The sequence below is a fragment of the Saccopteryx bilineata genome, chromosome 6, assembly GCF_036850765.1.
Source record: "Saccopteryx bilineata isolate mSacBil1 chromosome 6, mSacBil1_pri_phased_curated, whole genome shotgun sequence".
In the NCBI taxonomy this organism is placed as follows: domain Eukaryota; kingdom Metazoa; phylum Chordata; class Mammalia; order Chiroptera; family Emballonuridae; genus Saccopteryx; species Saccopteryx bilineata.
In genome coordinates, this window is record NC_089495.1 from 124,022,050 (window position 1) to 124,036,217 (window position 14,168).

Below are 14,168 nucleotides of genomic sequence, written 5' to 3' on the forward strand. Positions count from 1 at the left end.
AATTGCTGTACCGAGTCTGGGATAACAGTTGAAATGGTGCATGTGGAGATGGTAGTGCTGCTGGAAGCTGGTCCGCACTGTCGTAGGCCCAGCTGGGCAACACTTGCGCTGCCAGACGTGGAGCAGTCATGGCTAGCAATTGTGGTCGTAAAGTCGAATGGTCGTAAGCTGCACAGGTCATAAGTCGATCAATATTTGTATTTGGCTCTTGCCAATAAAGCTGCTATAAACATTCATGTACAAGTCTTTGCATGGAGATGTGATCTCATTCCTCTTGGTGAAATACCTAGGAGTAAGATGGTTGGGTTATATTGTAGAACTATTTAACTGCTTAACTTTTTAAGAAAAGTGGTCATACCATTTTACAATCCTACCCGCGATGATGAGAGTTCTAGCCCCTTCACAAGTTTATCAGCACTTGGTGTGGTCAAGTCTTTTTCATTTTAGCCGTTCTGACTATGCGGTGGTATTTTCTTGTGGTTTTAATTTGTAATTCCCTGATGGCAAATGGTGTTGAAGATATTTTTGTATGCTTATTTTGTTTTTCATATATCTTTTTTGGTGAAGTATCTTTTCAAAGCTTTTACCCATTTAAAAAAATGGGGTTGGCCTGACCTGTGGTGGCGCAGTGGATGGGGCGTCGACCTGGAAATGCTGGGGTCGCCGGTTCGAAACCCTGGGCTTGCCTGGTCAAGGCACATATGGGAGTTGATGCTTCCAGCTCCTCCCCCTTCTCTCTGTCTCTCCTCTCTAAAATGAATAAATAAATAAAAAAAAATTTAAAAAATAAAAATAAAAAAAAAATTAAAAAATGGGGTTGTTTGTTTTTTTATTATTGAGTTGTTAGAGTTCTGTACAGATTCTGGGTATGTCCTTTATCAAATACATGCTTGCAAATATCTCCTCCGAGTCTGTGGCTCGTGTTTCTCTTCACAGCATCTTTCAAAGAGCAAAAGGTCTTTATTTTAATGAAGTCCAATGTTTTCTTTTATGGATTGTGCTTTTGGTGTTGTAGTTAAGAAATCTTTGTCTAACCCATGGTCGGCAAACCACAACTTGCGAGCCACATGTGACCTAATATAGCATGTGATGTTTTTAGCAAAGGCCAGCTTAGGAGTACCCTAATTAAGTTAATAACAATGTAGCTACCTATATAGTTTAATTTTTAAAAATTTGGCTTTCGCGGTAGAGCGTCGGCCTAGCGTGCGGAGGACCCGGGTTTGATTCCCGGCCAGGGCACACAGGAGAAGCGCCCATTTGCTTCTCCACCCCTCCGCCGCGCTTTCCTCTCTGTCTCTCTCTTCCCCTCCCGCAGCCAAGGCTCCATTGGAGCAAAGATGGCCCGGGCGCTGGGGATGGCTCTGTGGCCTCTGCCTCAGGCGCTAGAGTGGCTCTGGTCGCAATATGGCGACGCCCAGGATGGGCAGAGCATCGCCCCCTGGTGGGCAGAGCGTCGCCCCTGGTGGGCGTGCCGGGTGGATCCCGGTCGGGCGCATGCGGGAGTCTGTCTGACTGTCTCTCCCTGTTTCCAGCTTCAGAAAAATGGAAAAAAAAAAAAAATTTGGCTTTCAAAATAAATTTCAATCGTTGTACTGTTGATATTTGGCTCTGTTGACTAATGAGTTTGCCGACCACTGGTAACCCAAAGTCAAAAAGACTTTTCTCCTATGTTTTTGTCTATAAGTTTTATAGTTTTAGGTTTTATAATTAAAGCTATGATCTATTTTGAGTTAACTTTATATATGATATGAAGGATGGGTTGAAGTTCTGTTTTTTCTTCAATCTTTTTTGCATATGGATATCCAATGTTTTATGCCCTTTTTTTGAAAAGACTGTTCTTTTTCACTAATATGTTTTTGCACCTTTGTCAAAAATGAATTGATCATACACATTTGGGTCTGTTGCTGGGCTCTTTATTCTGTTCCATTGATCTATCTGTCTTGATGCCCATATCACACCATCTTGATTACTGTAGCTTTATAATAAGTCTTGAAATCAAGTAATATGCCTGCTTACACACTTGTTTTCTTCTTTTTCTTTTTTAATTTTTTTCCTTTTTTTGTGACAGAGACAGAGAGAGGGGCAGGCAAGGACAGACAGACAGGAAGAGAGAGAGATGAGAAGCATCAGTTCTTTGTTGTAGCATCTTAGTTGTTCATTGATTGCTTTCTCATATGTGCCTTGACTGGGGGGCCATAGCAGACTGAGTGACCCCTTGCTCAAGCCAGCAACCTTGGGCTCAAGCCAGCGACCATGGGGTCATGTCTATGATTCCACACTCAAGTCAGTGACCCCATGCTCAAGTTAGCGACCCCGCACTCAAGCTCAAGCCAGATGAGCCTGTGCGCAAGTTAGCAACCTTGGTGTTTCAAACCTGAGCCCTCAGTGTTCCAGTCTAACACTCTATCCACTGCCCCACTGCCTGACCAGGCAAATTATTATTATTATTTTTTTAAATGAGAGGAGGGGAGATAGTGAGACAGACTCCCACATGCGCACTGACTGGGATTCACCTAGCGACTTCTATCTAGGGCTTATGCTCCAATCAACCAAGCTATTTTTAGCACCTGAGGCTGACACTCAGACCAATGAACCATCCTCAGTGCTGGAGCTGATGCTTGAACAAATTGAGCCACTGGCTACAGGAGGAGAAGAGGGAGAGGAGGGGGAGGGAAGCAGATGATTGCTTCTCCTGGTTGCTTCTCCTATGTGCCCTGACCAGGAATTGAACCTTGGACGTCCATATGCCAGGCCAACACTCTATCCACTGAGCCATCTGGCTAGGGCCTCTTGTTGTTTTTCAAAATTGTTTAGTATGTTCTAGGCCCTGTCCATTTAGAAGTGAATTTCAGAATCAGCTTGTCATTTCTATGAAAAAACCTGCTGGGGTTGTGATTGGGATTTCATTGATTACTTTTTATATTTATTTTTTGGAGTTCTGGAAAATGAATATGAAAATTCTTGAAATCATTTGAGGTCAAGATGATGCTCTTTTCTTCCAGAGAGGATTTGCTCTTCGTGTGTACATAGGACCCTTGCAACTCCGAGTCACCTTAGTCTAGGATACTGATTGAAATTATTCAAAATAGAGTCAGCCCCTGAAAGGATGACTCTGGTCTTCCTAGTCCACCCCTTCTGCCAGGTGTCATTCCTCAGAGTTCAGCCAATGTGTGGGGTTCCCTCTCTGTCAGGCCATGCATCCTTCCTTTTGTCCCCCAGCTCTGCAAGGGTCACCAGGAGCTCTGCTCCCTTCCCGGGTACGCCCAGGGGCAAGGGTCACCAGGAGCTCTGCTCCCTTCCCTGGGTACGCCCAGGGGCAAGGGTCACCAGGAGCTCTGCTCCCTTCCCTGGGTACGCCCAGGGGCAAGGGTCACCAGGAGCTCTGCTCCCTTCCCGGGTACGCCCAGGGGCAAGGGTCACCAGGAGCTCTGCTCCCTTCCCGGGTATGCCCAGGGGCAAGCCAACCCCCACGCTGGCCTCAGCAGGCTCCCTTCTTCCTCTTAGAGCTTGGCCTAATAATTCGTCACTGTTTGTTAGATTTTTAGGGCCTTCACATATGTCATCACATGTCCCCTTCTTTCCTGGTTGTTCTCAGGGGCAGGGCTGATCTGCATTGCCTCATGGACTATTCCTACAAGTGGGAGGCCTCCTTATGAAAAATCTATAGTTCAGTTTCACAATGTGAATTGTTAATTATGTTGATGTCCATTGATAACATTCTTCAAGAGCTGTGGTTTGTGGACTAAACCTGGGCTGACGCTCCTGCTGTCTGACCTCATGGTCAGCAGGCCGTGGGAGAACCATGGGCTCTTATTCTCTGAGCTCCGTCTCCTGCCCCTCCCTTCTCCATGATCTGAAGGTCCTCTCAGCTTCTGTCTTCCTCTGTTCTTCAAGCCACCCCTCACCCAGGAGTAAAACCCAGCAGCAGATCTGTGGTTCTCCCTGTAGGGGTCCTACATCCTACACTGACTGCAGCCCCAAACTCAGAGCCCTAGGTGTAAGGTCAGATAGGTGTTCAGATGCTGAGGTGCTATCTATTCAGCTACGCTCTGCCTCCCTTTCTTTCCTTCCCCTATAGGCTGGGTCTCTTTCCAGCCCCCTTGGGCTGGAGGGGTGGCGGAGCCTGGATTTGAGACTTTCAGGTCTAGAGTGACAGGAGCCTTCGCTAGTTGGCAGGGTTTTCACTCCCGGGTGTCTTCCATGAGGACAAGTATTCTGTCTTGTCCCTGCTGGGCTCGCAGCACTGAGCTCAATGCCAGTGCAGTGCAGGTGCTCAATAAATATGTGCTGAATGATGTATGGATGGATGGATGGATGGATGGGGGATGGGTGGGGGATGGAGGGATGGATAGAGGGATGGATGGGTAGAGGGAAGGATGAAGGAATGGAGAGAGGGTAGATTAACAGGGTGGGTGGAGGAAAGCAGGGATCAATAGCTGGAGGTGGGTAGATAGATACGAGTGGATAGAGGGAAGGATGAAGGGATAGGTGGATGAGGGATGGGTAGATGGATGTTCTGGTCTCCCACCCCTCCTTGGAGGTCCTTGGAGGTCGTCAAGGGTTCAGCAGAGGCCAAGCAGCTCCATCTGGAGGCATTAAAAGGTTGGTCCCCATAGTGTTCCTCTGGAAAGAAAATAGTTTATGGCTAAAAAGAGTCTTGAAGCCCCTGGTCTAGTCTAACTTCCACAACTCACAGATAAAGAAATAGAGAGTCAGTGAGAAGAGGGGATTTGCCCTGGGCCACAGAGCTGGTTAACGGCCGACCTGAGACTGGCTGCGCATCTCCCAGCTGCTGGACCAGGGCTGTCTCTCTGCTGGCTTTGCCCTCCTTGGTGAGACATGGCTCCCATCTCGTCGCCCTCTTCCAGGGGAAGGAGAAGTTCCTGGGCACCCTGCACAAATACATGGAGGTCCACGGCACCGTGTACTACGAGAGCCAGCGGCCGCCGGAAGTCCCGGCCTTTGTGAAGAACCATGGCCTCCTGCCACAGCCTGAGTTCCAGCAGCTGCTGCGCAAGGCGAAAGTGAGCCTGCCTCTCTTTTCCTCCCTTGCTCGGCCCTGGACACCGTGGAGGCCACCCGCCCCTACGTGCCTGCCATGCCCCTGCCATGCCTGCCATCATCACCCTTCCTCGTGTGGACCCTCCTTGCTCAGCTGTCCTGAGCTTCATGCCCAGGCCCTCTGGGGGTGGGAGGGCGTGCCCACCAGGCAGGAGAGGCTCCACAGCGAAAGGTTCAGTGATGGGAAGAGTTGCTGGGCTGCCCACCTGCCACCTACCAGCACCAGTCCAGCCTGGGGGAGGATGGAAAGGCAGGCTGGGGATGGGGGCTCCTGGCTGGAGTCCATCAGGCCGTCAGTTCTTTCGGACTGCTCTGGGGGTCCCTGAGCTGTATCCATGGGGCAGCAGCTGGCCCAGTGCGCTACACTGCCTTTGAGCCCTGTAGTGTCAGCTGGGTCTGCAGAGTCCCCAGCCAGCGTCCAGGCTCTCTGCCACCTCACCGTAGCCCCTCTCCTTAGGCTTCTTGAGTGCTCACGTGTGTGTGTGTGTGTGTGTGTGTGTGTGTGTGTGTGTGTGTGTTGGGGTGGGGAAAGGGTACCTCTGTGCGGAGCATCCTGAACGACCTCCCGCAACCCTAGGTGGATTCAGAATCACTTATTAAGCACCTTCTGGGATGCAAGTTAGGTGCTGAGTTAATGATTTTAGGATGAAGGAGTAAAGGTCCTTTGAGGTGAGCTGTAGGTGTGGGTTTGAAGCCTTCTAAACTTGAGATCCTCGCCTGATCCGTGGTGGCACAGTGGATAAAGCGTCGACCTGGAAATGCTGAGGTCGTCGGTTCGAAGCCCTGGGCTTGCCTGGTCAAGGCACATATGGGAGTTGATGCTTCCTGTTTCTCCCCCCCCCCTCCACACCTCTCTCTCTCTCCTCTCTATTTCTCTAATAAAAAGGAATAAATAAATAAAATTCTAAAATAAAAAGTCTTAAACTTGAAACCCTCACTCTTTCCCTCCCCTCCAGAATCACAGCCTGTTAGGGCAGAAAGCAGCCATTGATGTTTTCTGACTGGACCTCCTCATTTCATAAATGGGGATACTGAGGATTAGACAGAGGAAGTGCCTGCCAGGATACCCCGCTGGTCTGGACTGTCTTTCCTGTCCCACCCCTGCTCTCTCCTGTGAATAAATATCCCAACCCCGACCTTGCCCCTGGCTTCCTGGGGCCACTGTGTGGTGCCTCGCCTTCCCTGACCCAAGCGCCATCTTGCCTGCTCAGCTCTTCATAGGGTTTGGCTTCCCTTATGAGGGTCCCGCGCCCCTGGAGGCCATCGCCAACGGCTGTGTCTTCCTGCAGTCCCGCTTCAGCCCACCCCACAGCTCCCTTAACCATGAATTCTTCCGAGGCAAGCCTACCTCCAGAGAGGTGAGTGAAAGGACCCTGGTCCTGATTGGGAGGGTCTGAAATGGGGACCCTGCAGTTCCTAGAAAAGGGAGACTGCGGCGTGGAGTGAGGGGACAGATGGGACAGGTGAGTGGAGGCACCTCCCCCCTTAGCCCAGCCCGCAATGGCGGGCCTGGGAGAAGTCACCTGTATCTCCGCCCGGCAGCTGTTCTCCCAGCATCCCTATGCAGAGAAATTCATCGGCAAGCCCCACGTGTGGACTGTCGACTACAACAACTCGGAGGAGTTTGAAGCTGCCATCAAGGCCATCCTGAGAACCCAGGTGAGACTCAGGTCCAGTCCGGACTGCCACTGGCCATCCTGTGGATCTTCACTATAATTAGAAAAAGACGCTCTAACTGACTGGGCTATCCGGCCAGGGCCTGAATTTTTTTTTTTTTTTAAGATTTTATTTATTGATTTTACAGAGAGAGAGAGAGAGAGAGAGAGAGAGATGGGGTAAGCAAGAAGAATCAACTCATAGTTGCTTCACTTTAGTTGTTCGTTGATTGCTTGTCGTGTGTGCCTTGATCAGGCAACCCCAGGATTTTGAACCAGTGACCTAAGCATTCCATATCGACAGTTTATCTACTGCACCACTACAGACAGAGCCAGAACTTTTAAAATTTTTATTTATTGACTGATTTTTAGAGAGAGAGAGAGAAACAATTATTGTTCCACCTATTTGTACATTCATTAGTTGCTTCTTTTATGTGCCCTGACTGGGATCAAACACAGCCTTGGCATCTGGGTACAACACTCTAACCCACTGAGCTACCTGGACAGGGCCAGGATAGATTGTTAAATTAAACTAAATGAATAGGACCCTCAGCCCTGTGGAGGGCATGGTCCCATCTGCAGAACAAATCAGTGGGAGAAGGTGCAGGGGGTGGGTAGTGACTGCTGGCCTACCACACTTTATTTCTGGTTGGACACACACGACATTGATAACAGTGGCTTCCCCCAGGGACGGCGCTGGGTGTCTGGGTTGGAAGGAAAACTTCCTTTTCATTTGTTTTCCTTTTGATTTTTTTTTTACATGAACATCTGTTTAATTTGGTTTATTAGTTAATTTTTATTTTTATTTTTATTTTTTTTTGTATTTTTCTGAAGCTGGAAACGAGGAGAGACAGTCAGACAGACTCCCGCATGCGCCCAACCGGGATCCACCCGGCACGCCCACCAGGGGCGATGCTCTGCCCACCAGGGGGCGGTGCTCTGCCCCGGAGTGGCTCTGGTCACAGCATCGCTCTGCCGTGACCAGAGCCACTCTAGCGCCTGGGGCAGAGGCCAAGGAGCCATCCCCAGCGCCCGGGCCATCTTTGCTCCAATGGAGCCTTGGCTGTGGGAGGGGAAGAGAGAGACAGAGAGGAAGGAGGGGGGGGGGTTGGAGAAGCAAATGGGCGCTTCTCCTGTGTGCCCTGGCCGGGAATCGAACCCGGGTCTCCCGCACGCCAGGCCAACGCTCTACCGCTGAGCCAACCAGCCAGGGCCTATTAGTTAATTTTTAAAATTACAATAACAAAGGGGTCAAATAACCAAGGTGCTGGGAATCCACCAAGCTGCCCCTTGTAGCTTGGCCCCAAACCAGCCCTGCCCTCTGCCTTCATGGGCCCACCTCCCCTCTTACCCAAGGTAGGGGGGTGGAGGTGGGAACAGGGCAGGCTTTGCCCAGCCCTAGAGCTCAGGTCTTGCCTGACCTCCAGGATAGATGGTTTGCCTGGGGAGATGTTTGCAATGCAGATTGCTGGGCTCACCCTGGAGGTGGCCATGAAATGTGCATTTTAAACACATTGGGTAATTCTGATAATCCTATTTTAGAAAACTGATTTAAGGACGGCTGACAGCAGCTGAGAGAGCGAATGAGGCCCACCCTCAGCTTGTTCTGCAAGTCAAGGGGCTTCTCTTCTCATAGGGAAGGGGGGCGGCCAGGAGGGGCTGACAGGTGAGAGTGAGAGAGACCCAAGGCACCCAGCCCAGCTGTCCCGCTGCTCCAGGGTAGGGGCTCTTTCCATTTGCCTGTTGGCACCTGCCTGTCCTGGGCGTGGCCAATCAAGGTGAGAGGAGAGGAGGCCAGGCAGGCACCTGCAGCTGCCTCCCCCTCTCATTATCACAGCCTGCACTTCTCGGGGGACCAGCAGCTGCCATTCTGTCAGGACTGATTGCTGTGCACACCTGTAATTAGACCTAGTGTGGGTAATTTCCAGGCAGGTTGCCTCCTTTGGCGGGAGATTCACGGCAGGCGGGACGTGGCTGGCTGAGGGTGCTGCCCTCAAATGAGGGCCTTTGAATTTCCGTGTGACATAGGTTTTCTGTGGAGCAGGCAGAGTAACATTTGGAGAGAATCTTCTCTGGGGGTTTTATTTATAACCAGGGCTTGAACCTTTGTACCCAAGAGATTGTCCCCCAACATCCTGGAACTGTGGGCAGGTTGGAAGCTGGCTGTGCTGAGCTTAGGGCTGGAGGCTGTCCCCATTGATGGACTATGACATGGTGGCTGAGTTCAGGACCCTCTGGGGATCCTCTGAGAATGTGAAACTGGCCCTGCTCCTCATGCAGGTGAAGTCAGACTGAGGACAGGGCCAGGCGTCTAGGGCCTTGTCCCTTGAGTCAGCTCTGGTGGCAGGACCAACTTCAAAGACAGCGGCAGCTGCTGCTCCCGTGGGAGCACCAGCCCTTCCAGGTGGAGTCTATAGGAAGCAGCACCCACCCAGTGCACCTGAGTAGCCATCTGACACCACCCACCTCTGATGAGGAGGAAGGAGAGGCGTACAGATGTGGGCAGAACTCAGACTGAACCACCAGGGCTAAACCTACAGGATTTCCAGAGCTGTTGACAGGACCATGGCCAAATCGAGATGGGCTGGGCCAGTGTGGCACCAACACACACATGTTGGGGGGTGGGGAGGTCGAAGGCTAAAACACACCCTCCCTTTAGTTCAGGGTGGGCCACCCCATGTCATTGTCTGCTGATGGTTTCCTCCAAAGTGGCTGGCTGGCTGGCTGCTAGGCCTGTGAGAAGTGGGGGGGGGCACTTGCTCATTGGAGGTGGACAACCCTTTTATCAACTCTCCCTGTCTCCCCTTGCTCCACTGGCCCCAGCTACTCATGACACCTGCTCCCGTCAGCCCCAGCATGGGCTGCTTTCAAACTCATATTTAGACCGATGGTGTGTGGCCTCCATCTGGGGTGTGCATCTTAAGTAGCTCCAGGTGTCAGGTCCAGGCAGGAAACTTTACAGAAGTCATCCCACTCCATCCGCCTGGGAGATGCTCCCAGGTTCCTTTGTGTGAATATTCCGTGTTGTGGGCAGGACACAGGCAGAGCTAGGGATGCTATTGCCTGACCTCCTACTGTGTTCCAGACACTGTGCGAGACACAAGATTCATTGGTGAACACCATGGTCCCAGCTGTCAATGTGCTCACGACCTGAGAGACACGGAGAAATGATAACAGGCGCCGGGGGATGGCTAGGGTGTCAGAAAGGAATGTGGGCCTGTCACAGTGGGGGCCCTCTTTCTGGAGGAAGTGCGGCCTAAGAGGGGAGGATGAACCCATCTGGGCTGGCTGTGGGAAGAGAGGCATCATGGCCCAGGACCAGATGGAGTGCTTCATTTATGGAAAGGGGAGAAGCCCAGTGAGGCTGGGACCAGCCCTAAAGGTTCTGAGCCCTAAGAGGCCCTGGGGGTGCCCTTGGGGACAGGAAATCTGAGCAGAGGGGCCAGGTGGGTAGGTGGTTGGCTCCCTTAGCTCAGGGTATGAAAACCCCCAAGATCGCTGCCCCCAATACTGAGCATGGCCAGGGCCCCAGCTGCCACATCCCCTCCTGTCCCATGTGTCTGCCTGTCCCTTCCACAGGTAGACCCCTACCTGCCCTATGAGTACACCTGTGAGGGAATGCTGGAGCGAATCCATGCCTACATCCAGCACCAGGTAGGAGGACCCTCTTCTCTCTGCCCCAGGGATGGGGTCCCACCCCAAACCCCATCAGACCAGAGGAGGAGGCTAAGCCAGCGCTATTGTCTGAGGAGACAGCCCCTTTCCAGGGTGTGGCATCCATTAAACTCCTGTTCCTTCTCTGGTCTGTCCATTTCCTTCCTTTCCCACCACAGCGGGTGGGGTTGGGGGGGCTGAGTGGGGGTGGTCACAATGTGTTGCTTTGTCCAAAGCCAGGCCTGAGGGGCCCCTGCCCTGGGTCCCCAGCTTTTAGAGCCCCAACCCCATATCACGACACAGAAACTTTTCATGTTATAAAGAAGTTGTTTAAATGTTTTGTAACCAATTAAGTGAATGTTAAGTATGGAAGACCCGCTCACCCACCCCTGCCCCAAGGATGAGTTGGTGAGACTGGCGTGGGGGATTAAGACCTCTGCCCTGAAAACCCCGGGAAGGGCCTCAAAAGCAGAAGTCCTGCTCCCTATCCCCCACAGGGGATTGGAGCCCCCACGAGGGCGCACAGGTGGCCCAGGCGGAGAACCGCTCTTTCAGGCTTCGGGTCTCTGGGGTGATGCCCAGAAGCCAGCTGCAGACAGATAGATAGTGTGAGTGCCTCTGTTTGCACTTTGACCCCAATGCACAAACATCAGGGGCTGAGAGTGATTCTAGCCCATTGCTTGACAGACAAATACTGAGACCCCCAAAGGGAGGACTTGTTGGGTCTGGGCCAGGGCCAGAACCTGGGACTCAGCTCCCAGCCACCCAAGGGATGTCATCATGAAGCTTACAGAAAAGCATCTGCTTGGCTTTGCCAGCCTCTGGTCTGACCCCTTCAGGGAGAGCCCCAAGACAGCCCCGGTCCCCTTCCCACCATGGGCACCTGGAGGAAACCCTGATTCTAACTCTCGTGTGACCAGCCACCAGGCAGCGCACGTTGGACAGCACAGAGACAGACCTGTGTCCCTGTCCTGAGGCCCTGGGGTGGCTCCCTGACCACCCCCTCTGTCTGTTTCTCCCCATAAAATAGCCAGAGATATATCAATACCCACCTGGTGGAGCTGCTGCAGGAGTAAGTGTGATGTTGCCTGAAAGGCCACCTGGCTCTCACTAAGAACCCAAGCGTGATCGGTTCCCATTGGAATTGCCAGGACCCCATGTGGCATTTGTCCTTCTGTGTCCCATTTATCCTTCTCATGCTCACACTGCTTTCCTCCTGGCAGGACTTCTGTACAGCCCCCAGGACTGCCCCACCAGGGTCCCGAGCTCCACAGAGCCCCTTGGTCTTGGCACCCAATGCCACCCACCTTGAGTGGGCCCGAAACTCCAGCTTGTTCCCTGGAGCCTGGCCCCCAGCGCACTCCCTTCAGGCCTGGCTGGCCGCCACTGGGAGGGCCTGCACAGATGCCTGCCTGGACCATGGGCTGGTCTGCGAGCCCTCCTTCTTTCCCTTCCTCAACAGCCAGGATGCCTTCCAGAAGTGAGTGAGCCCCACCCGGCCCCGTTCCTCTGTTGTCCAGTGGGGCTCACCTGTCGCTCCTCATTCCCACAACCACCGGACCCCAGCCTGCCAGCAGGGGGGAGAGAGGGAGGACCAGAAATGACCTTCCAGAGGGGTATCCATATTAGAGCTGTCACACTCTTGGAAACCATGGAGGGAAACCACATCTCTGCCCTCCTCCATCCCTCCCTATCTTCCCAAGGTTCTTCCTGATGGGTCAGCCTGGGGTGGCGGTGTGTGTGTGGGAACCACACCATCCTCCTGGCTACTCTCCTCTCCACCTTTCACAGCAGGTGGGAGAAGGAGCTGCAGGCCAGGTTTGTCCTGGTGCCTCCTAGAAATATCTTCTGTGGTTTGGGATGGTATGGGCCAGGGCGGGGGGGGGGGGAGTGGGCAGCCTGCACCCTGCCACTGAGTGACTGCCACCCGTGATCTCACCCAGGCTGCAGGTGCCCTGTGACAGCACTGAGTCGGAGATGAACCACCTGTACCCGGCCTTCGCCCAGCCAAGCCAGGAGTGCCTCCTGCAGAAGGAGCCCCTGCTCTTTAGTTGTGCCGGCTCCAGCACCAAGTACCGCCGGCTCTGTCCCTGCCGAGACTTCCGCAAGGGCCAGGTGGCCTTGTGCCAGGACTGTCTGTGAGGGCATCCAGCAGCTGGCCCTCCTGCTACAGGAGAAAATACCAGCAGATTCTGAGCTCCAAAACCTGTCCTCCCCTGGACACCCCAAGCTGGAGCTTCCTTCCTTGCCAGGAAGTGGGCGGAGCAGGCACAGGCACAGGGTGAGGGGGAGGGTAGCTCATCCCAGTGCCAGGTGCCCACCCTAGGTAGGCTTCCCCTCCCCCTCCCAAGGGCTCATGGCAGAGGCATGGCCAAGCAGCTATGGGGTTGTCGGAAGGTCCCACTGGCCCAGGAGCAGATGGCCAGAGGCCCCTTGCTTTGTGCAAGGCCAAATCTGGACCAGATGGAGAGAAGATCTTGGTCCTCCTTGGGCCCAGGATGAGGCCTCTTGCTGTACAAGGTAGGCAGTAGGGGTGAGCCTGCCCAATGGCCCACTGAATGGTCCAGGGCGTGAGGGACCAGCCTTGTCTCTCTGGAGTTGTTTGGGGGGTGGCCAGAGAGGGCAGGGGACCGTGGGAAGGCCAGGCTGAGGGACTATGTTCATGCCTCCTCTTAGCTGTACCCCTCCCACGTCCCCACACTTCCCTCCCTGCTGCACGGGGACCATAGTTGGAGGCATAGGGACCACCTAGACTCCGGACTGAGTTGTTTTCCTCGCCTGCTTGCTCAAACTTTCTTCACTTTGGACTTCTCCTGAAACCCATCCTGGCATGACTGTGATTCCAGACCATGGATTTGTTTCCAAAGCCTCAGTTTCCCTCCTCCCTACCCCCACCTCTCTGGCCTCCGAGAAGAGGCACTCAGTTCCCTTCCCAGCATCTGTTTTAGGCAAAGGCTTGGGGTGGAGGCCTGGAGAGGAGCTTCTGGCCCATTGCACCCCTGCCACGGTTTCTGAATGCCCGAGCCTGCTAGCCCCCAATGTAACTCCCACCCCGTCAATGCTGCATCCGTGTCCATCCAGCTTCAAACCACCTCTCGACCCAGCTGTCCATTCTGTGCAGCATGCCTGGTTCGGCCCCAGGACGCCCCTTCCCCCAACTCCGCGCCCAGAGCCCTGCCTGATTGAGCAGGTCAGGCCTTCAGAAACACTGCCACCCATCCTGTTTTATAATTCCATGCCCTCCCTGGGCAACTCTAGCCCACCCTCCCAGGCTGCCCCCACCCTTCCAAGAAGGCAGCCCCTAGGCCCTGAAAGCCTGGGGGTGGGGCAGCCCCACTCTGGGCTGAGGGCAGGGTCCTCCCACCTGAGAGCCCTCTCAGCCCAGGCTGCCCCTGCGGCCCCAGAAACTAAATAGTTACAAAGGGCCTGACCTTCGAGAGGAAAGCAATAGAGACTTTTTTCTTTCTCTTTTTTAAAGATTTATTTCTTGAAATAATAAATATTTTATTGGGATGTGGGGTGCAGAGGAGGAGCTGTGCTGTTTCTCATCTTTTCCTGGGACACCCGGGGCTGGAGGAGCGAGGGGTGTGGATGTCTGGTGGAGCGGTGGGGTAGGCATCTGGGGCCGCAGGCCCCTGCTCCACTTCATTACTCAGAGCACAGAGTCTGCAAGGCTGGTGCTCTCTGTCAGGCTGCTCTGCGGGTGCCAGAAACCCGTGGGCCCCTCCTCCTGCCCCTGAGCTGTAACTCCAGGGACCCGCTTGGCCAGCTGGGCTGTACCAGGTTCTGCCCACCTCA

General features: G+C 53.5%; 1 protein-coding gene across 2 annotated transcripts in view; it reads left to right on the forward strand.

The window, feature by feature from the left end:
- MGAT5B (alpha-1,6-mannosylglycoprotein 6-beta-N-acetylglucosaminyltransferase B) overlaps positions 1-13,899 on the forward strand; it is a 65,070-nt gene extending 51,171 nt beyond the window's left edge. For both annotated transcript variants that reach the window (XM_066237276.1, XM_066237277.1), the window contains exons 12-17: positions 4,869-5,024; positions 6,273-6,419; positions 6,604-6,720; positions 10,296-10,370; positions 11,594-11,850; positions 12,314-13,899. In XM_066237276.1, the coding sequence (XP_066093373.1) occupies positions 4,869-5,024; positions 6,273-6,419; positions 6,604-6,720; positions 10,296-10,370; positions 11,594-11,850; positions 12,314-12,512 (951 nt within the window). In that variant the 3' untranslated portion in view covers positions 12,513-13,899. The remainder of the gene's footprint in view (positions 1-4,868; positions 5,025-6,272; positions 6,420-6,603; positions 6,721-10,295; positions 10,371-11,593; positions 11,851-12,313) is intronic.
- Positions 13,900-14,168: the final 269 nt, after the last annotated feature.